The sequence below is a fragment of the Oxyura jamaicensis genome, chromosome 6 (genome assembly GCF_011077185.1).
Source record: "Oxyura jamaicensis isolate SHBP4307 breed ruddy duck chromosome 6, BPBGC_Ojam_1.0, whole genome shotgun sequence".
NCBI lineage: Eukaryota > Metazoa > Chordata > Aves > Anseriformes > Anatidae > Oxyura > Oxyura jamaicensis.
Window position 1 is genome coordinate 22549324 of NC_048898.1, and position 25168 is coordinate 22574491.

General features: G+C 55.9%; 1 protein-coding gene and 2 long non-coding RNA genes across 3 annotated transcripts; 1 reads left to right on the plus strand and 2 right to left on the minus strand.

The window, feature by feature from the left end:
• Positions 1 to 7106: 7106 nt before the first annotated feature.
• On the minus strand, positions 7107 to 11427 carry LOC118169454. The gene is made up of 3 exons (XR_004752113.1): positions 11204 to 11427; positions 8303 to 8332; positions 7107 to 7415 (listed from the first exon to the last, which is right to left on the minus strand). It is a non-coding gene; the product is annotated as an uncharacterized LOC118169454 (long non-coding RNA).
• A 604-nt stretch (positions 11428 to 12031) lies between these two features.
• LOC118169455 lies at positions 12032 to 12656 on the plus strand. Its single transcript, XR_004752114.1, has 2 exons — positions 12032 to 12508; positions 12590 to 12656. It is a non-coding gene; the product is annotated as an uncharacterized LOC118169455 (long non-coding RNA).
• Positions 12657 to 14459: 1803 nt separating this feature from the next.
• On the minus strand, positions 14460 to 21557 carry TLX1 (T cell leukemia homeobox 1). Its single transcript, XM_035330770.1, is given in 4 exon segments — positions 14460 to 15863; positions 19272 to 19473; positions 21076 to 21233; positions 21235 to 21557. Coding segments are annotated over 4 exon segments (894 nt in total). The 5' UTR covers positions 21546 to 21557; the 3' UTR covers positions 14460 to 15640.
• Positions 21558 to 25168: the final 3611 nt, after the last annotated feature.

A 25168-nucleotide genomic window follows, 5' to 3' on the forward strand; every position in this document is an offset into this window, starting at 1 on the left:
GAATTACTAGTGATATGCACGGCTGTCACTGCAAACTACATTTATGGATTTGCAAGTCATTTCCATAAATCAGCTGCATTGGATCCATCAGAAGAGCAGAGCCCGGCGTCGGTGCGAAGATGATGGAGCTCTCTTTGAACGTATAATGAAGTGTTCCAAGGGCTGCAGTTATTTTTCTGCTTGTTAAGGATTTTTTTTTGGAAGGGGGAGGGGGCCTTCTCGAATTTGATTTTAAATTAAAATGTCGCCAAGAGATGTTTTATTGGTGATCACCCTTATGATAAATTTATGCTTCAATAATTACTTTTCACGGGGTATCGATTTCCTCTGGCAAAAGCCTTTCTCCCTCCTTCCAAACCCCTGTCTTCCATTTCCCGAACAAAGTAGTGCTGCCCCCCCCATGCCCCCCAGGGGGGATGCAGAGCTCAGGGACGGCTGAAATTCCCCTCTGAGCCCACGGTTCTCGAGTGGGGGGGGAGCTGGGGGTGTCCCCCAACCCCTGCACTGGTCCCATCCTGGGGGGCATCTCCAAAGCAGGGGTAGTCCTGGAGTAGCAGGGGATCTGGGGGTTTTGTGACTGTCCCCCCCCAGCCCCCAGCAAGCCCACCTGCCCACCAGGAGCTCCTTTCTGCTCCTGGAGCCACAGGCCTGCTGCTGGGGACATGCTAGAGGCATTTGGGCAGAGGCAGAGGAGGCTGAGCTCCCAGCGCAAAGCAGCGCTGAGGCCGAGCCGGACAAGGTCCTGCTTGTTGCACAGCTGCTCCTTGCCTTAAAATAAAAACAAAATTATGACCACCAGACTGGAGTTTTGCAAGGTGTCAGTTTCATCCGAATAAATCACTTCTGATCTGTCCTTTCCTGCCAAAGCCAATATTCTTCCCAGCTCCCCTCCTTCATCCATCAATAACCTCCCCCTTGGAAGGGGCTCGCTCTGTGCTCAGAGGACAGGGCAAGTCACTGCAAAAACGGGGCTTTTCCTCTCTTTCCCGAGCAGCAGGCCACTGCTCTCCTTTCCCGTGTGTTTTCCATTCCCTGGGAGCAGGAACACAACATGTGCTGGAAAATGCTGTGGCTGGGTGAATGTGGCTACCTGGTGGCAGGGAGGCCGCTTGTCCCCAGGATACACGACTTGCAACTCTGTCGGCCCAGGCGCAGCACCAGGTGCTTTTTTATTAAAAAAATAAAATAAAAAGAAATTGGGTGAATGCAGAGCCCCCAGCCCCAGCTCAGGCAGCAGCTCCCTGCAGGGCTCCCAGGCTCTTGGGGAGAGAGGAGGCCCCATGGCACCGCCCCAAAATCAAGTCACCCCTGTCCCAGCGTGTCCCCACGCTTCTAATTACCCCACTAATTTCCCTGCCTCCCCAGCTTCAAGGCCACCTCCTGTCCCGGCTCCCAGCAGAAACGGGCCCTGGGGGTCCCAGCGCCAGCCCCCGGACACCCAACCCCGGCAGCGAGCTCAGGGGGAAGGACCGAGGGGAGGTCCGGGGGTGGTTCGGGGGAGCTCAGCCTCTTCCCCTACCGGGCACGGAGCAGCCCGGGGCCGGCTCGGCGCTGCCGCCCTGCCCGGCTCGCAAAGCTTAGGCGAGGGGGACCTCTGCAGGCAGCGGCCCCCGCAGCTCATCGTCCTACAGCAGGCTGTGGAGCAGGGCAGGCCTCCCCCTGGCAGGGGTTTGTTAGGGGAAGGTTTTTTCGAAAGGTTAAAAAAAGGAAGGGGGTTCGCATCCTTTCTGGGTGAGCTGGGGGTCCACCGGTGGAATGAAGTCGTGTTTTCCAGGGTTTGTATACTGCTAACGGCAGACAGACCGGCTGAAAGAAGCATCACAGAATATCCTGAGGTGGAAATGACCCACAAGGATCATCCAGTAAAACTCCTGGCTCCACACAAGACCTCCCAAAAATCAGACCTTGTGTCTGAGAGCATTGTCCAAATGCTCCTTGAACTCCAGCAGGTTCAGTGCCATTACCACTGCCCCGGGGAGCCTGTCCCAGTGCCCAACCACTCTCTTGGTGACAAATATTTTCCTAACTCCCAGCCTGATCCTCTCCTGTCGCAGCTCCAAGGATATGCCACCCCGCATCCCTGTACCAGGACATGAGGAAGCAGGATGCTCCCCCAGTAATGCAGCCTGGAGGGTGAGCCCCATCCCCTGGTCCATGTGCTTTCCAAGTGGATTTCTGCTAAAATCCAAATGACCCCAGTGCCACAGACCTCAGGGGTGGGAGAGGAGTTCAAAGCCAGGCACAGGGATACGCAGGACATGAACACACTGAGAAACAGAGGGCAGCAGGGAACTGACAGACAGCTCCTCTGAGGTGGTCCTGTGTGCACACCGTGCATGCCTCCCTCTCCCAGAGTTATATGTTTTGTTGGATTTCACCCAAAATGTGACTAGAGAGGTGACAAGTGCAGGAAATTCACCCCCAAGATATTTAAAATCCCACTGCACTGTGAAGCAGAGCTTCCAAGCGCTCCCTGGTGTGTGCACAGCTCTTTTCACAGCAGGGTCACCTCTGGCAGAGGCTTTTCTGCCTCTCTCTGTGCTCCCAAAGACAGGACAGTGGCAGGGTCACCATGTCATCTGACAGATCTGACAGCACATCACACCTGGAAGAAGCCCTGTGACCTGGGAAAATACCTTTCCATGTGGAGGATGGTCAAACACTGGAGCAGGGATCAGACTTCAAGGTCTCCATCCCTGGGGATGCTCAAAGGTTGACTGAACTGGGCAACCTGGCCCAGCACCCTTGATCCCTGCTTGGAGGGAGGGCTGATCAGAGGCATCCTGAAGTCACTCCGACCTGAATTATGCTATGACTTGGTGGTATAATCAAACCTCTGGCTGCTCCCCTACCCCCCCCCATCCAGCACAATAAACCTAAATAAAGCACCAAGCTACTTCCAAGCCCACCAGCACAAGCAGCAGTATAAAGCCAGTGTCACACACCCTGTAATCAGTTTCTATTTCTCATTTCTTAAAAACATATTATTTTATGATCCACTAATGCTTTCCCCAAATAATCCCATTTGTTCTTCACCTAATTCAACCGTAGCCCTTAATTGTTTGATACTAATAGCTTTTATTTCTCTCACTTCCTTCTCTTTTTCTTTGCCCTGCAGGAGAAATCAGCTGCAACACCCATGAGCAAGATTACAAAACAGCTTCTGCTTTCATTCCTCATGCCCTGCCCATCCCAGTGTGCAGAAACCATGGCCAAGGGGGGAGGGAATTCACCCCGTTTGATCCACAAACATTTCATTTCAATGATCCATTTCATGTCAAGGTTAGCCAGCGCTAAGGGATACCCAGGTCCTTGTTTTCTCAAGCCTTGGCTGGCACCCAAGGCAGGAGTCTCCCTTCCGAGGCACAATGCTCAAAATGTCCATTTCTTAGAGACCCAAAAAGCAAGTAGCAGACAGCAGCCCCAGAGGTGGTGGAGCTCACCCCCTACACCTGCCATCCTTCCCCATCTGCAATGAATTAAATATATATATATATATATATCTTGTGGTCTGATTTAGATGGAGTACTCCACAGGTCTGCTAACTGTTTTCCCATTAGTCCTCGCTTTCAAGAGCAGAGCTGGATTTTAGTTGGAACAGCCATGAATTCAGCCAGGGAGAAGAGGGGTGGGGTGGTGGCAGCAGGGCGGTGCTGGGCGGGCAGGTGCTGGCTCCTCGGGCTGCAGGAAGATGTCCCGGGGAAGTTACTGCTTCCCAGGGAAGTTATTAGGAAAGGCAGGAGCTGCTTCTCGGCTGTCTCTCACTGCTGCTGCAGGTACAGGCTCTGAACATCACTTCTGCCTGTTTGGCAGCAAGAGAGAAGCAGCAGAGGGGCTGCGATGGGGAAGGATGGATGCTTGCTGCCCCAGGGACCTTCCTGTTTGGTTTTGGTGGATTAACCCTAAAATCAGCCGGTTCCAGTTGAGAGGAAGAGCAGAAAGTTTTGAAAAACTGTCTTAACGCAAATCTCCTTTCTCCTTTTCCTTAAAGCTAAGAAGCTGCCTGCCCTAACCGGGGCAGGTGGAGAAAGGTTTCTAAGAACAAGAGACAAAAAAAGTCTGTCAGGAGAGGATTAGCTGGAGCAGAGCCTGCCTCCGAGCAAGACAGCGGGCGAGGCCGACCTTGCAAAGCCTGTCTGGGCTATTTTCTAGAGGAAGATTGCAGAGCTGCATTAGGAGAGGAAATTCATTTTGCTCTGACGCCTGCTGCTGCTCACACAGCGATGCTGCTCCCCCCAGCCACCACCTCAGGCTCTGAGCCCCCCCAGCGGCCCAGGGATCCCCCCCCCCCCAAGTTCCCCCCAGCTTCCCCCCCGAGCTGAAGAGATCCAGGGGGCTCCTTCTCCTCCTGCTCATGGTGGGAGCGCGGCCCCTGCTCTGCAGCCTACTGGGAAGTGTAGTTCAGCGCCTGCAAGGCCATTTCAGGGAGGCCTCTGCTTCGCTGGGAAGTTTGGGGGACAAAACTGGGACGGTTCCTCAAGGCCATTTGCTGCGTGCATTGTTTAAACAGATCGGCTTCATGACCCCCAGCAAAACGAGGGTGGGGGCATGGCTGGAAACAGGGACCCGGCCCGGGGCCATCCCCATCCCACGGGACACGAGCCTGTGCTCGCCTGCCTGCTGAGTCAGGGCCCGGTGGCATGGGGCTCGCTCGGTTTTCCCCAGGGAAGGTCTCGCACCAGCACCTCACGTGCAGAAACAGAGGTGAGCGCAGCTCTGCAAGGCCTGCAGGCCAGCCTCCATGAGGGAGAGAGAGGTTTGGGGCTCACACGGCTCGGAGATGCACAAAAAGCTTCGTGACGAGGAAAGCAAGAACCTCCCAGCCAGCCATGGGTGCTGGATGTGACCCAAACTCAGCAAATTCCCCAGGGTCTGGCAAAAATGAGCCAGTTTTGCACACTCTGGGGTCTAGGGCACATCTTGAACATGAGTTAGGCTGGGCTTGGGGGTGTTTCATCCCAAAGGGCAACTCTGAATTGTCTGCATTTCTTCCCCCCCCCCTTTTTTTTTCTATTTCCACCAAAGTTTTCTTTCTTTCACTAAGGAGATGTGAGCTGCATCCAGACTGCACCTCCCCATTTTCCTCCTCAAAATAATAATAGCCTCATTTGCTAAAGGCACTATTAGGGTATTAAGTGAAAATGAATTAAGTTTAATTCAATTGTTATTTTAGGAGCTTTGCCTCGTCAGGGTTTTGCAGAGCTTCATTCTTCCACTCGCTGGAGACCGGCTTTAACACGCCCCTGCTGAGTTGTTGCTGCAAGCCACAAACCCATCACGCTGGGAGTTTTACTTAATGCTAAGGGTTGGATTTTATTTTGCTTAATGTCAGAGTCTGCCTGCCACACTGCTGGGGGAGAGGAGGGAGCCACAGACCGGTTAGCTCGAGTCCATCACGCTCGGCTTAGAAATGCAAGTGGCTGTCAGGCTGGCCATGGCTTAGGCAAAATCTGAGCACTTGTTTCCACCACGTCACTGCCCCCCTGCTCTGGGGAGGCTTTACCACCTCCTGCATCAGGTCTCATCGCCAGCTGGGCCTGGATCTTCCCCCTCTGCAGCAGCACGGCCTTGGGGAGAGAGCTGCTGGGGGGAAATTTCTCCTGGGGAGAGTTGGGGAGTTCCCCCTGGGGGTGCAAGCTGGGATGTTCGGTGATGGCTGGCAGCAGCAGAAATGCCAACAAAGCCCCCAGGGAGCACCAGGGTCTGCCCTCGTCAAGAGCTGTGCCCAATGCTGGGGTTGTATTAGTTCTACCAGGCCAAGGAGAAAAATTGAGAGGCGGGAAGGAGGAGAGAAAGCAGTGGCAGAGGGACACAGACTTCCTTGGGACACACGTCCATGCCTTTGCAGGCTACTGGCCCTTACCCCTACAGCCTTGGCTAGGGCATTCAGAAAAAAATCACATTGCTGCACAGGGCAGGGAGATAATGGAGAAAGTGACTCAGCATGGTGAGAAGAGGGGCTCACATCCCCTCCTCCCCCCCCCAAACCCATCAAAAGCCCATTTCAGATGAGCCATTGGCTCCCCATAGCTTGCAGATTTGAGCCACGAGAGCCATCATGTCCCTCCGGTACTCCCCAGCCCATTCCTACGGCAGAGGGAGAAGTGAGGAGAAGACCCCAAAGACAAATGCCCACCCTCGGTGCTGGGACAGTTTGGGGCCAGGAGGAAGCAGCACCGGGAGCAGGGCTCTCTCAGCCCCTAACCTTGCTCAGAGCCAGCGCCTAGGATTTATGGAAGGAAAGCTTGGCAGTGACCTCTGCTCCGCTCCAGCTCTGAGCGTGGACTCGGATGGCATTACAGCGTGATGTACGGCCAGCGGCTCTGCCGGGCAGTCTCTTGTGAGCGATGGCTTGCGATATTTCTGGAGTTTATACCTAGCTCTCCAGCTCGACGGGCTCTCTGGATATGATTTGTGCTGTATGTAGCTCTATAAATATTGAGCTCAGAGCATTATATATGGCGACAGCCCTACAGCACTCCGGGTGATATATCCCCGCGTTTGCGGTTGTAGGCGAATAATTTTAGTTTGAGTGGTGTGGCAATGAGAACAAGGAGGAAGTAAAATAAAAGGGTAATTCAAGACCAAGCGGACAGCAGGGAGCGTGCGTGAGATTCAGCTTATCATTCAAAGCCAAGCCTTTGCCACCAAATCATTGAGGAAATTGATGGTCAGAGTCATTTCCCAAATTAGTTACCTTATCGCTGTGTGATGCTGTCTGCAAAACAAAGGGATGGCACTGAGGCCCCCTGCCCGAGCTTTTGAGGCAGAAGAGGGGAGGCTCAGTGCGAGGGCAGTGGAAGAGCAGAGGATGGGGCTGGCAGGGGACAGGGGCAGGGGACATGGGTTGAACTGGGCTGTTACCAGCAGCTTCTTGCCACCCGATCCCACGGGAAGATGCAGCAGCATCACTTTGGCAACCCCTCCTGGCAAGAAGTTCGCAGGCCACCATGTAGGTTTGGGGACAAGGGCATGCTCCTGGGTACTGCCTAACCCACCCTGCATTGCTGCAGCCCAGGTGCTGCTCCTCCCCCCACCAGCCCCACCGTGTTCCCTCCCCACTGCCAGGAGAAGAGCAAAGGGGGCTGACATCCCAGCAGCAGAGATTTTGGAGGGTTCCCAGGGCCAACCTGCGAGCTGGATGCTGGAATGGCCAAATGCTCATCTCCGGGAAAGTGGAGGGCAGGTTTCGTGCTGTGCCCAGCTCTCTGTGATGCTTCAAGGCACGCAGGTGCTGGTGTTCATGCAGGGCTGGCCCAGGCTCACCCAGCCCAGCTCAGACCATGCAAGTGAATCATTTCCATCCTGGCGTCAGAGCCCAGCGCTTCAACAGAAAGGGCATTTACGTCTGTGGGTGCTGAGGGCATGGCCAGGTGAATCATCGCTGTCCCTTAGAGAGAAGTCCAAGGCAGAGCCTGTAATTAATCATTAATTGTGAAATAGGCGAGTGAACAAGCTCCCAAAGAATGTGATTACAAGGAGGAGAAGGAAAAGGATGTGACGGACCGAGGCCAGCACGCTCTGCTGCAACCACCAGTCTGTACCGGTGTGTTTCCTGGTGCCTCATTCACAGGACCCACACAAGCACCCACCCAGCACCACACAAGGACAGGGTCTGACTGGAGCACCCAGTGGTGCAGGCAGCAGGAGGGAGCATTTAAAAGGATCCGCGGTGGTTTGCTCTGGTTCTGCAAAGAGACGGAAGGTCAACGGAGAGTAAGAGCACTGCTCTGCAGCACTGTGTCAGGGCTGTTTGCGATGGCAGCTATTGCAGGCACAAAGGATGTACGAATTGACCCGATTCCTTCCTCCAGAAAAGATTTAAGCTACATAGGAAAAAATATTTCCAGTGGAAACTGCTGCTTTAACCTTGAAAAGACACAAAAGGCTCAGTGAGACAAAACAATCTGGGGCTAAAGTTGCAATATTTAACATGGGAGAAGCCTTGTAGGGCTGGGATGGAGCAACACGTTCCCCATGCCTGCGCTGCTGATATTACCCTGAGCATCTGTAGAAGCCACCCCTCAGCCCGCCCAACCTGGCTCCCGCTGCCCTTGCATGCTCACCTGGCCTCTAAAATGGCCCCTTTCACCCCAAAATTGAGGAAGGGGCTTTGTGGGGCAATGCTAGCAGGGCTACCTATGGGGGATGCAGTGGAAGGCATGAATCCTAGGTCCTGCAAGCCCCAGCTACTCACGTACAATCACAGCAACCTGGTGTCTCCAAGATGGCTGAATTTGGCCAAAATTGGGCCAGAGGAGACAAAAAATATTAGGTGAGGATGACAGACACGCAGACTCACCTCAAAAGCCTTGTTTTTCTGGAAACCAGGCTGAAAAGAGGAAACAAAGAAGAGAAACTTCACAGCTGGTAGAGCATCCAGAGGATGTTGTTCCCAAATTTCAGCACATCATTTTAGATCACATTTTGGCCTCTGCCCTCTGGGCACCATTTCACTACTAAATGCACCGTGGAATAAATACCAAGCGATGGCGGAGCACAAATAATCCCTTCTCAGAGAGAATTACTTTCCTGGCGAATTCTGGGGAATAAACACGGCTTTAAAAAGCAATAACTGGTTAAACAGATACTCGCACACAAGCAGACCCCATTAAAGTCATTTGATACAAGCCAGGGAAAACCACCTCTAAATCACATAATTATTTTAAGAGACGAAGGCACATTTGTTTAAACCGGTCCGAATCACCTTTGGGGAGGGAGGAGAGAGGGTTCGCGTCTGCACCATTAAATGCTTCGATTCCCTGCAGCTCAAGCCCAGGCTCCTATTTTAATAGCCCTGGAAGTGCAAATAGGTGATGATAAAACACAGGTGATTTCCTCCAGCCTTATTGACTTCCTGCGCCACAAATAAAACTATTTTTAAAATAAAAGCAATAATAAAAAAAAATAAAAAAGAAGGTTGTCTCTTCCTTATTTCTCGGGTTTATATATTTTCCTGCTGGAAGGAAGGAGCTGCTGGGTGCAGTGCCCCCCCCGGCAGCAGCGACCGAGCTCCCTGCAGCCCCTAGGGGGAGCCCGGCCCCCGCGTTTGGCTGCGGGAGGCTTTTTTTTTGGGGGGGGGGGCTGCCGGGGACCGCGTCCTGCGTGGCCGACCCACGCGTGGGTGCTCACAGCCAGCTGGGGGAAATCATGGGAGCTCTCTCCACCCGCCACAAAGGGGCGTGAGGTCCCCTGGCTGCCGTTCAGGAGCCACCCACAGGTCCTTAAAATAAAGGGGAATGGTCGGGGGGCTCACTGGGAATAAACGGGGGGGGGGGGGAGGAAGGATGCTGGGCTCAGAGCCGTGCAAGGCAGTACCTGCAGCACTGCCAGGTGATACACCCATCCCTGCCACCCCACCACTTGTAGGGGGGTTGCTCTGCTCCCCCCATCCCACCAGGGCCCATTTGGGTGCTTTTAGGGATTTTTCTGAGAAGGGGAGCTGGAACCAGGACTTACCTCCTGTGGAACTGCTGGCGAGGGGAGAGGAGCCAGCTGCCTGGGGCAGGAGAGGGTCAGCAACACGGCACCCTTGTTTTTGGCAGTGTTTGTAGCCATGCGAGCTCTCAGGATTCACTTTCCTGTGGGTAAGGTTGCAGGTGTGGCTCTGCCTCTCTGGCTTGCCCCTGCAGTGCTCAAGGTGTGCATACCGGAGCTTGACACAGAGCACTGCACAACCCTGCTCCAGGGGACGTGTGTCCTGTGGTCCCCAGGGGCTTGAGTTGGGTGGGAACAGCCATGGGTCCACAGCCACGTCCCAGGGAGCACATCATGCCCTGCACGTCACCTCCTGCCACAGCCGGGTTCAGACCCACCATGACAACCGATAAGGTTCCGACATTTGCTTTCGCTTCATCCTGAAACGCAAGCTGGGGCTCTGCAGGCATCTCCACGAGGATGGGAGGCAGTGGGGAGCCCCCTCACCTGGGTGGGCTCACATCCCTGGGCCGGGGATGCTGTGCAGAGGCCTGGCCACAGCTCGGAGCACAGAAAGTCACTTATTCACGGCGACCCTGCGCACCATTCACATCCAGCAAACCAGAGCGCCCAGCCCTGGCCTTGCACCCGCTGACCATTGGCATCACAAACCAAGTGTCCTATACCTGAAATCCTGAAGAGGAAGAGTTGAGGCAGCCTTAGGGCCGCACATGGTCTGCGGGCTGTGGTCAGCAGGTACGGAACACCCAGCAATGCTGCTGCCTGAGAACTGCCTCTTGCTGGCAGTGAAAGTCCCCGGGAAATGGAGCTGCTCTCCGTGTTTTCCTCTATCCCGCTCCTCGCGCTGCTTTCCAACTGAAGTTTTAAAAAAAGTAGATATTGATTGATTTTTTGTAATCACTGGTTTGTTATTTTTAGGCTACTGCTGTCTAAGAGACAGACAGCTAACCGCAGCTTCCCCGTGACGAGCGCGTTCGCATTCTTTGGAGAAAAGGAGAAAATCAGTTTTCTCAAGCCTCTCTTGTTCCTGCTCAAAAATCTAGCTCGGGGACACCCCATCTCGCTCTCAGCAGTTTATTTTTGCTCCAAAAGCACAAACTCCCAGCCCCAACAGACAGATCACTTCCTCTCAGCACGAAGCCCCCACCAAGCCCAGGGCCCGCGGGTTCGGCTAGAAATTCAGCTGGTGCCACCCGCCTGCCCCCGCTTACCACAGCTAGAAATCAGTTTTCAGACTCGGAAAATCTAGGCTTTTTGTGCCTCTCAAAAAAAAAAAAAAAAAAAAAAAAAAAAAAAAAAAAGGAAAAAAAAAGAAAAAAAAAGAAAAAACCCACCTCTCTGAATACTGTTTTTAGTTGGACTCAAATCTATAGGCTGTTTTTAAAACTACCAACGTAAGAAAATATTTCTGAGCAATGGACGTGAGCAGGGGCAAAGAAACTATGTCCTAATCTTGGGTGAGCACTGATATATCAAACTGAAAATTTCCTAACATAACTAAGGCCAAAAATAACAGTAGTAATAATAATATTAAAATCAAAATCCCGGCTAGTTTCACGAACAAAAGGTCTGCAGAAATGGAGACAGTCTGGAAGATACGACTCCAGCAGAAGCTTGCTGTGGTAATCTGTTGCTTTACGTACTTTTTTCTTTGCTCACTACCCACTAAAAACCATTTTCAAAAAGTCTAGTTTTCATCCATAAATTAAGACCCTTTCATTTCTAAAATTTCAAGCTGGGATGTTCCAATCGTTTCAAACCTTACTTCACAAGAGGTTTTTCAAACGGGTGCCGGTGGGAGCTCGTCGTCGCACAAAGAAATCGGCGTCACTCCACCGGTATTTTTCTGGCAGAAAGCAAAAAAGATTAATTTAAGGAGTTCCAGCTGTCCCAGCGCACCAGACGGGGTTGGCTTTTTCATGTAACCCCAACAGCATTCCACAACATGGTTCAGGGTTTTGCCAGTGAACTTGATTTCCCTGCAGGACCAGGGACCCAAGCCGTGAGCTCCCGCGGCCATCCCGCTGAGCCCTGAGCGCTGATTTTAAGCCCCACGGGGCGCAGGTTAATTACGAGCACATCCGAACGATAGCAGAAGAGGCAGCCAGATCTGGTTGCTGACGAGGGGTGTTACAAAAATACCTATCGACAGTCGCAGCGAGGTCAGGAAAACGGTCTTACATCTAGCTGCCGATGGGAGCAGAGCTTCTCTTTACTATTAATCACGGCAAATTGTATCACAGATCACGCACACTCGCCTGCTCTTCCTGCCACAGCTGCCAGGCACAGGTGACCCTCATAGATGTTACCAGACAGCATTAGGCCGACAAGAAACACCCCTCAGACAGGGCACAGAAGCCCAAGAGAGGCTGCACACCCCCTCGCTGAGTGCCCATGGAGGTGCTGGTACAGGGGCACGCTCACCGCCGCGTGCCTTGGGGCACAGCCCCGGACAAAGCCCCCTCTGGTCCTGCCCAGGGCCCATTCCTGGCAGATATGAGACAGCCAATCCTCGTTTGGCTGACTCGCCTGCTTAGCTAATTGGCTTGATGGGGGCCAGACCTCTCCTCCCTCATGCCCTCGGAGCTGGGACCAAGCCCAGACAACAGCAGCACGTCCAGCTGGGCTTCGTCTCCTCCAGCTCCGCACAGATGTTTGGTATTCCTCTTGTTCCTGCACGGCTAGCGTCCCCCCCATCCCCAAATTTTGCCCTTGGAAGCTCAGCACCTCCACAGCTGAACCAACACAACCCATTGCTCTTGGTCGCCCGCGGCCACCCAGCGATGCCTCTGGGTGCTCGCCTGCATGTTGCACCCCAGCTTTCCCCTCCGGCCAAAGTAGTCCCTACCTGGCTTTGCACCTCCTCGAGACAGGCAGGCGAACGCTGGAAAAACATCTTGCACCACCTCTGGTTTCACGTCTGGGCTTTGCTACGTTTTGAGATACGCGGAAGTGGGAAATGCCTTTCAATGCTTCTCAGTGCAGTTGTGGTCCTGTTCCCAACCAGGCACAATGCGAGAAGTGAAATCAGCCTTCAGTGTGGTATGGATGGCCCCAGGATATGTCTGAGGTGATGTCAGTCTACAAAACGCATAATTATATGTCACCGTTTCGTGTCATTGCTTATTGATTTAATTCCATCATATTTCAGGCAACTTTATTGTCTGGGTACAGTTCATCATGTTAATAACTGGAAGCATGTATGCAGATAGCAAAAACCCTCCTGCGACTAAACCAATTCTAAAAACGAATCCAGGAGAAATATTTGAACAGAAACCCCTTCCAGCAGCAATTGTTCCAAGAACAAGAAAGACCGGACGAGAATTTTTCTGGTTCCAACATTACATATATTGTCGTTTCATATCAAGATTTCTTTTATTCTTTTTTGGTCTTTTTTTTTTTTTTTTTTTTTTTTAAAAACAGGAAAGATTGATAAGAAAAGGAGGAAGTCAACAGTTTTTAGAACAAGGTGTAGCTAAAGATTGTATTTAAACGCATGCCCTCGAGTGTGCATTATCATACTTCGCTGGGAAGCATTTTGGAATATGAAATGAATAACGTGGATATTATAAAATGGTTGTCTCGGAATTAAATTTTAAGATATTGATGTGTCATAATAATAAAACAGAAAACACTTTTAATATCAACGGTGAGCACCGTGATCCCTTCTTTATTTATTTTGTGGTTGGCGTTTTTTTTTCCTGCACAGAAACCTTGGAAAGGAAAACGAGCGGAGCCACTCGCTGTGAGCCATCCCAGACCTGCACACAGCGATGCCTCCTGAAGGATTAAGCGCTAAGCACAGCATTCTCTTTGCAGCCAAAGTTGGGCACATATTAAATAAATAGCTTAATCGTCTCTTAAAAATCTGTCTGTGGTATGGAACAGGATTCAAACAAAAGACTTCTGTCAAATTTATCTTGGGAAAAAAAAATCAAGCTATGTTATTTATCTTTTTTTGTTTTGTTTTGTTTTTTGTAAGCAGGTATCTTTTTTAAAGATATCCCCAGAAAACTGTGCTCTGTGTATTTACTTAGTTTCCTGTGTTTTCTCTTTTTTTGTTTGTTTGTTTTCCCATTTTTTGGCTTCTTGTCTCCACCTCTGCAGATGTTTCTCTGCATTCACCTGCATGTTGGACTGGAAGATGGGAAGGAAAATCCTGAAACACCATAAATTTGGAACCCAACTCCGCTATAAATGATTTTGAAAAAAAAAATAATAATAATATAATAAATAGCTTATACCTACACTCACCTAACAAGCTCCAGAGGAGCCCACCCCGAGGACTGAGTTTGGGACCAACAGCAGTGCCTGGGGATGTTTTATTGTGCACCCTACAAGACCAAGACCGAGAGCCGGGGGTTTGCAGCCCCCTCCTCGCACATCCTCTGCCCGGCAGTTCCCAGCGCTGAAGGAAATGCCAGGCTGAAGGCAAGGCCACGTCCCTGGCTGTGAGCCTGGGAGCATCCCCGGCTGTGAGTCTGGGAGCATCCCCGGAGGAAACCAGGGAGAATTTTCCCCCCATTGGGATTTTCGTCTGCCGGGCCAGGGACGGTGCCCCAGAATAAAGCTGAGCACAGACATAAAATAATCCCCAAAATAATCCCCTGCCAGGCTGTGTCTAAAACGTTGGAGATTCCTTTACCCTCAGCCCCATTTCTGCACAAAATCCCGGACACCAACACCGAGGCAAGCGCCGCGGGTCCCGCTCTGGGAATATCCCCACGCGTGCAGGAGGTGCACCCAGGGCTGCGATCAAAGCAGGTGCTGCTTGGAGCCCGAAAACAGCTACAGGACGAGGGATTAAAATACACCCGGTTATCGCCAGAGCTTCCCGAGCCGAGGGGACTTGAGCAAAGTCAGAAGGAAATGCTAATGCTATTTTCATCTTAAACAAATAGAGGAGGCTCCAGCGCTCGCTCCGATCTGCTGTCTCCTCTCAGGGAGCTAATAGGCAGGGAAGAGCAAGGCATGCAATGATTTATTCAGTACCCTGGAGATTTATTTTTTTTTATTTTCCTTTTCGTTTCCACATAAATTACACAAGCACTTTATAAAATGAATACACGTAAAACACCGTAGAAGTGCATAACTTAAAAACAAACAAACGAATGCCTTTTAAAATCTCGCTGAAAATAGGTTTTCTGATTGCTTGTTTGTGCTAGCTGTTTAAATTGGCAGTGCTGTTTTAGATTATAAGTAACCAAAAAATATATACTGTATATATATATATCTATATATTCCTGGCCTTTGCTATAGGAAGTGCTTTGTTTAATTGTGTCTCATTCCCTCAATTAAAGAAACAACGAAGTTGGGAGTGAAATCGAGTCGATTTTTGCCCTCGCGAACTGCCTCATCAAGGAAAACAGGGAAAACGAAACACCGGACAGCCTTTTGCAAATGATATGGAAATAAACCCATCGAAAGAAACCGCGTTACCCCTGCCAACTGCCACCGAGGTCTTCTCGTTATTAAAACGCAGGCTGATCGGCGCCGAGCCCGTGGCAGCCGGGGACAGTTTGGGCTCTTCCTGCGATTGAGCTATCACATTTACCGTCCTCAGGAGTCTGTCAGTTCCTTGGCTTATTCCCCCCTCGCACGAAAAAATTAATGAAAAAGGGGAGGAGACACGGCTAGGTGAGATCCGAAGGGTTCGCATCTGTCGCCAGCAGAAATTGCTGCTGGGAGGAGAAAAAAAAATAAAAATAAAATAAAATAAAAAAGCTGGGTTGTTTCCTCCATTTCTTGCATCCCCAAACGTCTCCAGCGCGAACGGCCCGGCACAACGCCTGGCTGCAGGAACACGCTTCCCAGGGAGCCTCATCCTTTTGTTTCAATCAGTCCGAAGTGTGTCTGTGTGTATATATATACGGGCTTTATATATATACATAGGGACCTGCAGGGGTGCCCCAAGCCCTGCAGAACCCAGAGGAAGTTTCCCCCAGCTGGGCGCTCGCCCGCGGCCGCGTCTGTCAGGGCTCAGCTTTTGTCTGGCGGCGCGTCAGGAAGTTCGTGGTCGGCACCGGAGACTTTGGGAAGAACAAAAGGGTTGGGGGGAGGCGAGACGACACCGCTGCTCCGTCAGCCCCACGGGCGGGGAGAGTTTTTGGGGTGGTTTTCCCTTCCCGTTGGTCCTCGCTGTTTGCTCCGTGGGACGCACGTGTGGCCGGTGACAAAAGGGGGACGCCGAAGGTGCCGAGCCTTACTCGCAGGCGGAGGCGACGGTGGTGACGCTGGTGATCTTGGTGGAGTCGTCGGACCAGGGCTGGAGGTTCTGCAGGGCGAAGAGAGAGGAGTTGTGGACGCAGATGGGGTCGGCTTGGATGGGCTGGTTGATGGTTTTTTGGAAGGCCTCCTGCTGCAGCTGCATGAGGATGCGGTTCGCTTGCTGCCGCTCGGCCTCCCGCTCCTCCGCCGTCTGCCTCCTAGGAGAGAGGCAGCCATCAGGGGGGCCGGGGGGAGGGAAAAGGGGGGGGGCAGGGCCAGGGACACGGCCACAAGCCGGCCCCATGGCCCCTGCACATACCGCTGGTGTCCCCCACGCACTGGGGGTTGAGGCCGCCTTGGTGGCCCCAAGGAAAATTGCTCCCATCTCAGCAGGCAAAGGCGCAAAGCCCAGGGTCACAGCCCCTGCTCCCCTCCTTTTTCTGTGCCAAAACACCCAAAAGGTTTGAGATGGGGCTGCAAAGGTTGCAATTCCCTGCAACGCCGCAGCTGAGCAGGATGCCCCAGAGAGAACCACAGGGCAGGGAGCAGGGCCACCAGGATGGGGTCAGGAAAGACGTGGCCAAGTGGCAGTGCCAGGTGGCCGGAGGCAAGTAGCATTGCCCCAGGGCTGTGCCAGCCCCTTCACCATGCCCCAAGCAGCGCTCTCCTCTGCTGGACCCCGGCCAGCTGGCGGCAGATGAAGGCAACGAGACACCCGTGGCGGGCAGGGCAAAACTCACACACGGTGCGTGCGGTAAAATGCAGGCTAAACGCTTAGAAAACACGTTTTCAGCCACGAGAACAATCGAAGGGCCAGAATACGCCGTCTGGGCAGGGTGGAGGAGGAAATTTTTAAGAACAGGTTGGACATGCGTCTGTCTGGAATGACAGAGGCAGAGCCCAACCCGCCGGGGGGGGGATTAGGGGCCGGCGGAGGTCCCAGCCAGGGTCCAAGCCCCGGATTGCCTGGGAGGAGGGGATGGGAGAGGAATGGCCTGAATGTGCTTAAATCCACAATGAAAATCCCACCTCCCCTCTCCTTGACGGAGGGTCGGCCCGGAGGCTGCAGCCCGCGGTCACCTCGTCTCTTACCCGGAGCATCCCTGGCACCATGAGCACCCCCCCCTCACCCCCAGCCCACGCTCCCCTGGCAGTTTCAGTGGATCAGTGATGAGGGAACCAGCAGCTTTTTAATTTAGTAGCTCATGGGGGACGTGAGACATCTCATCTTGTTTCTCCACAGGGATTTTTAGCGGCAGCTCCGTGCGACACGCGGGAGCAGGGCTGGGGTCCCGGCGAGGGCTGCGTGGGGCTGGGGCTGCAGACGCCAGGCATGCGCTGGGAGCAGGCAGCTCGGGGCTCGGTCCCTGCTCTCATCACGGTGTCAGCATCTCACCGTGTCACACATCCCGGGGAGAGGGGGCTCGCAGCAGCAGCTCGGTCCCTGCCGCCATGAATATTTAATGGCTCCCCGCACAATGAAGAGATGCTCCCGGGAGGAGCGAGGGGGAGAGCCCCATGTCCAGGGGGCTGCCAGCACCTGGCTGGGGTGGTGCTCCTGCTTTTTGCCTCAGGCTGGGGTTTGCAGTTCGAATCTGCTTGGTCAGAGGGAGGAACTAAACCTCGATGCCTCTCTAGTGAGCCCCCAGACACAGGGAGGGGATCACGCAGCCACCTCGCTGCCATGGATGCACCTGGTGAAGGGGCTCCATGCAGAGGCACAGCTCTCCCCCCAGCCCGCATTTGTTGAAGCACTTACATCCTTTAAAAAGCTTAAAGTAACTCTCTTTTCTTAAATATTCCTGGCTGCCCGCGCCCCCTGCTCGCTCCTGCCAGCACCCAGAGCTCACCCAGCCCCAGGGGGCTGCGTGGGGCACAGTGCTGGCCGAGGCACCCATGTCCCCTGCTGCAACACCCGATGTCCACAGACAAACGAGCAGAGCTTACAGACCTCTGTCCCTCTGGGATGGTGGGGATTCTCGCATGTCTACTTCTACGGCTGAGGTCAGGCTGCAGACTTTCCCTTAGACAGAACCAGTCATTTATTTCTCTTCACCCAGCTATTATTTTTCTGTGTGTGTCAAGCGCATGAATAGGTTTGTATCCTCTGCTCCTCTGCCAAAGGGGGCTGAACTTAGCCAACAGACGCAAGGAGCATTGACAGACAGAAGGAGAGGCAGCCAAGCCGCATTTGCCTCACTTCCTTAGGAAACCAGGTTAGAAGACACGGCTGACCCTGTTGTGCAGGCCGCGGCAGGATTGTTTCTCCTCCTCCAGGACTTTGCTCCTGGCTAACAGAAATCCCTCCAGCCCGAGACTTCCTGGCTCTCAGGGAGCTCCACGGCTCCGTGGGCTCTTTAGGGAAGGACCCACTGCGGGGGGGCTCACCCACACCCTTGGTTTCAGTTTCCTCAGCCTCCGTTCCTCATCCACCCCTGGGCTATCGCTGCCCCACGCAGCCCCTGGGGAAGCCCGCTTCCCCCCCACCTTGGAGAAAATGTAGGGACAGCCAGGACTGAAGCCTGAACTTGTAAAATACCCAGGCTCGGCTTGGATTTCCTACTGTAGGATTCAACTCTTTGTGCATAGAGCATCGGGCTGAGAAATGGGGGGCATGGCCACACTGTTGGGCCCCCTTTCCCCACCTGGACCCCCCTGCTTTGGCTGTGTGCACCCCATCCCAGCAGCTCACACAGAGGAAAAGCAAAACCACTGCCTGCCTGTGCCCCAGCACAACAGCACCCTGCAGCCTGCCGGGGAGCTGCTGCCCCTGCCCAGCCTTGCAGCCTGCCTGTCCCCAGCCTGGGGCAGGACAAGGGATGCTCCCAGTGCTGGGTGCCTCTCCGGGGACACCCCAGGGGAGCTGCAACATGGGGCAGGGGCTGTGAGCCTCTGTCAGAGCCCAGCCTCCCCCTCCTCTCCTACCCATGTTTACTGCCACGTCCAGGAGGAAAAAAAGCAGAGAGATGCAGAAAGCCCCACAGGGGTCAAAATTTGAGCTTTACACAGCTTTTTTACAATATCCTGAGAACCTGAGGTGCAGGATCCCAGGCCAGCTCTGCCCCGGTCCCATCCAGCACAGGGGGGTCCCAAAGGATCCCAGTGCGACCGCATACCCGCCGTGCAGCTGCAGCCACCGCTCCCCGACAGCCCCCCAAGGACTCCCAAGGCTGGGGTTCCCAAACCCAGCACCCGCCCGCAGTGCACACACCCAGTGCACACTCACGGTGTGCCTGCCACCCACACAAGCTCCCATGTGCCTGCACACACTTCCATACACGCACACCCCCTTGCACGCACACCCTGTGCGCACACACGCCGATTGCATACCGCCTTCAGCGTGCACACACCCGGCTCGCACACGCACCCACATGCACGGTCACACAGAGGCACACGCACACCCTGCACGTGTGCGCACCCCCGTACACATGACCTACACAAAAACACACAAAACCTGCAGCCACCCGCATGTGCCCTGCTTGAATGCACACGTTGCACACACCAAGCACACATCCGTAGCCACGGGCGCTGCTTGCACACACAGGGCCGTGCAGGCACACGGGGATTCCCACACCCGTACGCGCACATGGACCCCGCAGGGCACGTCCAGGCCCCCGGCCCCTCACCTCCACTTGGTGCGCCGGTTCTGGAACCAGGTCTTCACCTGCGCGTCCGTCATCTTGAGGGCCTTGGCCAGGGCAGCGCGCTCGGCCGAGGCCAGGTACTTCTGGCGGTGGAAGCGCTTCTCCAGCTCGCAGATCTGCAGGCGGGTGAAGGACGTGCGCGGCTTCTTCTTCTTGGGGGGCGTGCGGTTCTGGTAGGGGTGACCTATACGGCGTGTTACAGTGAAGGGTGAGAGGGCCACTGGGGGGGACACGGGAGGGGGGGATGAGAGGCAAAGAAGCAAGCAGCGACACATCAGCAGAGGGGATCCGGCTCCCGGGCGCTGGGCTGGGGGGGTTGGGGACCTCCCCCCGCTGCACGGGCCGCGGTCCCGATACCGAGCGCCGCCTGTGCCGCCATCCCGGGACTTCCCCGGGATCGGAGAGCCCGGAGCTGGGCTGCGGGCACCCACCGGGCACGGTGGGGGGGGGGCGGCTCCTTGCTCGGCTTTGTCCCGGGAAAAAGGGTCGGGGCTTGAGTAGGGGGGGACGGGACAAACCCGCAGCCCTAAAGCGTGGAGAAATCCGAAAAACCCCAAGCGAAAAGGAAGGGGGGGGGGGGGGGGGGGGGGGGGGCAATTGGGAAAAAAAACAAAAAGGGGGGCCCCAGGCCCGCCCGCCGGGGGGGGCGCGGGGGGGAGGGGGGCACGGAGCAGCGGGGTCCGGCCCGGTGCCTCCCGGCCCCCTGGTTCCGCGCCCCGTGTGAACGGGAACTGGGGGAAATTCGTTTTGGAGCGGCGGTCACCGCCGCCGCCCTCGGCCCGATCGTTTCGTAGCCGGGAAATAACTTCCCGGGCTGGAACCGGGACTTGCGTTCCGTTTTGGTTTGCTTTTCTTTTTATCACACGAAAAAATAATAATAATGATAATAATAATTATTATAATAATTCGGTAAAACCCGCGGTGGTTGCGAGCGCTGCCGGGCCGGGGAGGGCTGTAGGAAAATAAACCCGGTGGCTCCCGGGGACAATGTCCGTCTGTCCGGCCCCGGCGGAGCCAAGTAGGAACGGATCGAAATGAAACGGGAACTTGCAAAAACGCGGCCCGGGTCGGTCCCGAGATAAAGGAGCGCGGCGAGAGCGGGGAAGGCACGCTCCCCGTTACGATTTCGTTGCTTTGCTTTTTATTTTCTCTCCATTTTCGTTATGAGAGCTTTGGCTTTGTTAGCACCGAAAGCCGAGCTCGGGTCCACCTGGAAAACGCGGCGGCGGCTTCGGAAAGCGGCTCCGAGCCGAGCCCGGCTCGATTTGGGGTTACCAAAAACCCGCTGTGGTTGGGGACAAGGCAGAGCCGCAGCGGGACAAGGGGACACACGGGACACACCGACACGGGGCGGCCTGCCCGGGAGGGCCAAGGCCGGGGCCGCCGGGCTCCTCCTGTGCCGTGCTGTGCCGGGCCGGGCCGGGCCGTGCCGTGCCTCCTCCGCAGCCCCAGTGTTTTTTTAGGGGAAACTTGCTACGCCCGGGTGGCGGGGACGCGGGGAGCGGGTGGCCGTACCCGGGATTTGCGGAGTTTTTCCGCCTTTCCCGGGAAATTAAAATATATATATATATAATGATAATTATAATAATAACAAGGTATTTAGGGGTGCCTGAATGCGCCCGATTTTCCACCCTTTCTTGTTCCTGGCCTGCTCCGGGACCCGCCGTCCCATGGCGGCGCGGGGCGCGCTCCCCGCCCGGGAACGGCTCCGGTTTTACCCGGCGGGTACCGGAGATTTGGGGAACGGGAGCAGTGGGGAGATGGGGGTCCCGGTGTCCCGACTCACCTGTGAACCTGTCTTTTGTGTACCGCCTGTTGCTCTCCATCCAGGGGAAGGTGAGCCCGGTGAGGCTGTTGACGCCGTTCACCGGCGGCACGGCGGCGGAGAGGGGCTGGTGCACGCCGCCGGTAACGGGCCGGTGGGCCGGGACGCGGATCACCCCCCCCGGGCGAGCTCAAGGTGTTGCCGTTCATGCTCACCGCCATGTTCACGTTATAGGAGCCGGGCAGGGCCCCCATGCTGCACGAGGTGCCGGTGTAAGCGCCGGCCGAGCCGCCGCCGGTCCCGTAGCCGCCGGTGACCGTGTTGTAGGCGCTGCCCACGATGCAGCCCAGGCCGTAATCCGCCGAGTCCTGCAACCGAGGGTGCGAAACCATGCAGCTGCCCGGCTCCGACGTGTTGAGGATCTGGTCGATGCCGAAGCTGATGGGTTCGGCTTGCCCTTGGTGCAGGTGGTGAGCACCTAAATGCTCCATGCCGGCCCCCGCAGCCCGGCCGCGCTCCCGTCCCGCTTGCGGGGCCGCGCACAGCCCCCCCCACGGCAGCCCGGCCCCGCACCGCCCGGGCACGGCCGCCGTGGGCTCAGCACAGAGCTCGGCTCCGCACCCACGGCACCGACACGCGGCGGAGCCACGCGTGACCGAGGCGCGCTCACGCCTTATGCTCTCAAGCCCATCGCGCCGCAGCCGCGCGCCCCGGAACACCGCGACAGAGCCACCACGCGCGACAGAACCACGCACGACAGAGCCATGCGAGGTCGGGAGACGCGTGCTGCGCACCCCCACGCCGCTCCCGGCCGGCTCGCTCAGCCCCGAGCCACGATCGCGGCGTGCTCAGCGGGGTCCCCAGCCCCACAACGACCCCAACCCCCAAATCCCCCCGGCCCCACAAGCTCCCCCCGGCCACAGCGCGTCACCCCAAGACCACCGCCACCACCCCGAGCCGGGGCCACCCCGGGCACCCGTCGGGACGCGGCCACCCGACGGCGCGCCCGGCCGGCCCGGGTCCCTTCGGCCCTCGGAGGCGGTGCTGAGCCGGAGCCCCGCGGTGCGGAGCGGAGCGCTGCGGAGTGCGAGTGCGAGCGCCCCGCCGTCCTGTTTGCCCATCAATCACGCTACCCCAGGCCTGCTGCTCCCAGGCCCTCACTCTCCATTGGCTGGATGCTGAAAGGAGCCGAGTGAATGACAGCGGAGAGGAGCACACGAGAAAAGGAGTTGCTTCTTCCCCGGCCCCCCCCGCCTCGGGAAAAAAAAAAAAAAAAAAAAAAAACAAAGTAAATAAATAAATAATTTAAAAAAGTCCACCGCCCGGCTCGGCTTTAGGAAGGCAGAGCGACTGCGCCGGGTGCATGCAGGGCAGGGCCGGGATTTTGGGGTGGGCAAGGGAGAGGCGGGCAGCCCGTGTCCCCGCTGTCCCCAAGCTGTTGGCACCGGTGGAACCTGCTCCGAGGGCAGGAGGGGGGCATTTGGTCCCTGAGTTGGCAGTGGATGGGCCCAGCCAAGGGGAAGCAAGCGGCAGCTTCAGCGCAGGGCCCTGGCTCGCCCCCGCTGTGTCCCGGTTCCCCAGATGGGTTTTGTCAAGTTCAACAGGCTGCGCCTCTCAAAAGGCTGAGGAGGAGGGGGGGGTGCCCCCAGCTCTAGGGGAGGCATGGGGCCGGGCTGGAGGGCACCCACGGGTGCCCAGGCCTGGAGGGCGTTGCTCCATGGAGGGGGACACGGGCATAGATCCCACATGGAGAACTGCCATGGGGGCTCATCACCCCAGGTGCAGGCTGGCCCCACTGCTCCCTGCTGTGGCCCGCTCATGGGAAGATGAATATTTTTGTTTAAGAAAAAGATAATAATTAAAAAGTGAAAGCTGCTGCTGGGAGTTTGCTGCAAACTTGTTTTGACTCTGTTCTCAGTGCGCCTGCTCTGTGCAGCTGATCCCAATTCTCTGTGTCTTCTGTGCTGGAGCTTAGTGCCCACGGGGACTGGGTGGACACCTCCCACATGATACGAACACAATGGCACACAAACTAACATATTCTCCTGCTTTGCTCTCCCATTCACCTCCTTGCTCACTAGCATGGGTGTCTTCCCATGTGCATCCTCACAAACACCCCCGCTCCATCTCCCAAGGCGCTCACAGCCCCCTCGCACACTCACCAGTGCCCATACCTACACCATTTCTTGCACGCACAGCTGCATCCGTGCACACTCATTCCCCCAGACACCCCACTCTCGGACATGCAGCCCTGCCGTGACACCCCCAGACCCCCACTGGGGACCCTCCCATCACCGTGACCCTATAGCAGGGACACCACAGGGACACTGCAGGGGCAGCAGTGGCTCATGGCAACCCCGCAGCCCCATGCCCAGCCCAGTGCCCGGTGCCCGGCCAGCCGGTTCCCCCCTCCTGCCGGGGTCAGGTTTCCCCCCTCCCCGTACCTGCCTCAGTTCTTGACTTCTGAACTCTTCAGGGAACTCGCTGGCGCCAGCTCCATCAACCAAAGTCCTTGTGGTTAGGAGGAGCTGGGAGGGGAGGGAGGGAGCGAGGTTCCGGGGGGCTGCCCCCAGGCAGGGGGCTTTCTTGACCCCCCCCCCCAGGCCGCAGCTGCCTTCATCCTTCTCCGGAGACCAGCCTGGGCCTCTTCTCCAGCCCCTTCCTGTGCGAGGAACGTGGGGCAGCCCAAAGCAAGGCAGAGCACGCCGTGCCAGCCCCACGTAGGGACATGGGGTCCCTGCTAGTGAACCCTGACATCCAGGGAGACCCAGCTTTTCTGGCAGGTCCTGGGGGTGCCTTCTCTCCAGCAAATAATGCAGCCCCCTCATGCTGCTGGTGCATCCCAAAAGCCCCCATCAATGCTGGGCAAAGCCTCTGGGCATCCCTGTGCGATCTCCCAGCCTGAGCAGATGCTGGGCGCCCTGGGGACTGGCCCCGAGAAATCACAAGGTCAACACCAGTGAGCCAGGCTGGCTGCTGAGTGCCACAGCCCCCAGCTGCTGGGCCCAAAGTTGGGGCTTTGTGGTGATAAAACTTGCCAGGAGAGAGACCAGGGTGAGGCAGGACTTGCTCTGCTGGGCACCCAGCGAGGACAAACAAGGCAGGCGAGACAGAGCAGGGGTCCAGACCCCTGGAAATCAATGGGAATTATCAGTGGGTTATAGGATGACACACAGACCCAGGATTTAATTCTTGCACAAGCCACAGACCTCACCTGCAACCTTCGGAAAGCCACACAGCTCCTGGCTTTTGGAAGTTTGGGCACTGCTCCTCTCAGCCCTGGGGCAACACCCAGTTCAGATGCTCCAGCTAAAATTGCTCCTGGCCTCAGTTTCCCCATGGGCTGTCCAAAAAGCCCTGCCCCATGAGAGCTGCCAGCTCTTTCATAGCTCCTGCATCCAAGTCACAAATTCGGGGGCCGAGGGGGGCTCGCTCGCACGCAGCGCTGCAAGTTCCCACAGCCGGACAAGTCAGGGCCGGTCTCAGTGCTTTCATGTTCACATCCCCACAGGAGAGTTTACGAGGATCAGCACCCGCTTTGAGGTGCATCCAGTGAGCCTACAAACGGCTGCCCTGGTGGCAGAGGCACCCCATGACTCCCTGGCTGGTGCTCGGAGGCAGATCCCCGCCTGCCGAGGGCTGGGTTTGTCTGCCTCTGCTGGGGCTCTGGATGTCAGAAAATAATTCAGAGATCACTCTCCAAGCAGAGCCCAGGAGAAAGGCATTCTCAGATGTTTGCCCAAAGATCTAAGTAGGGCGGGGGGGTCTCTTCTGGCCAGAGGAATCATTTTCTGCAGGCAGCAGCAACAAGCTGGATCAGCCCTCTTCGGAGGCAGAGAAAGCCTCCAAAGCTCCAGCTGACTCAGGCACTAAATTCTTGCAAAATCAGTGTGTGGAGGAGCCTCTTGCCCTCCCTCTGCTTCTCCAGAACATCTCACCCCCTTCCAAAACCCAGGGCTGCTTTCACACTCCTGACAGCCTTGGAACTTTGGTCGCCGTTCACCTGTCCCCAGTGGGGATGCTGAACCCCATTGGGATGGGCTCATTTCGAAAGCAATGTTTTGATCCTGTCCCAGCTTGGGGTTCGAGGCTGGGTTTATCCATGCTAGGAGAT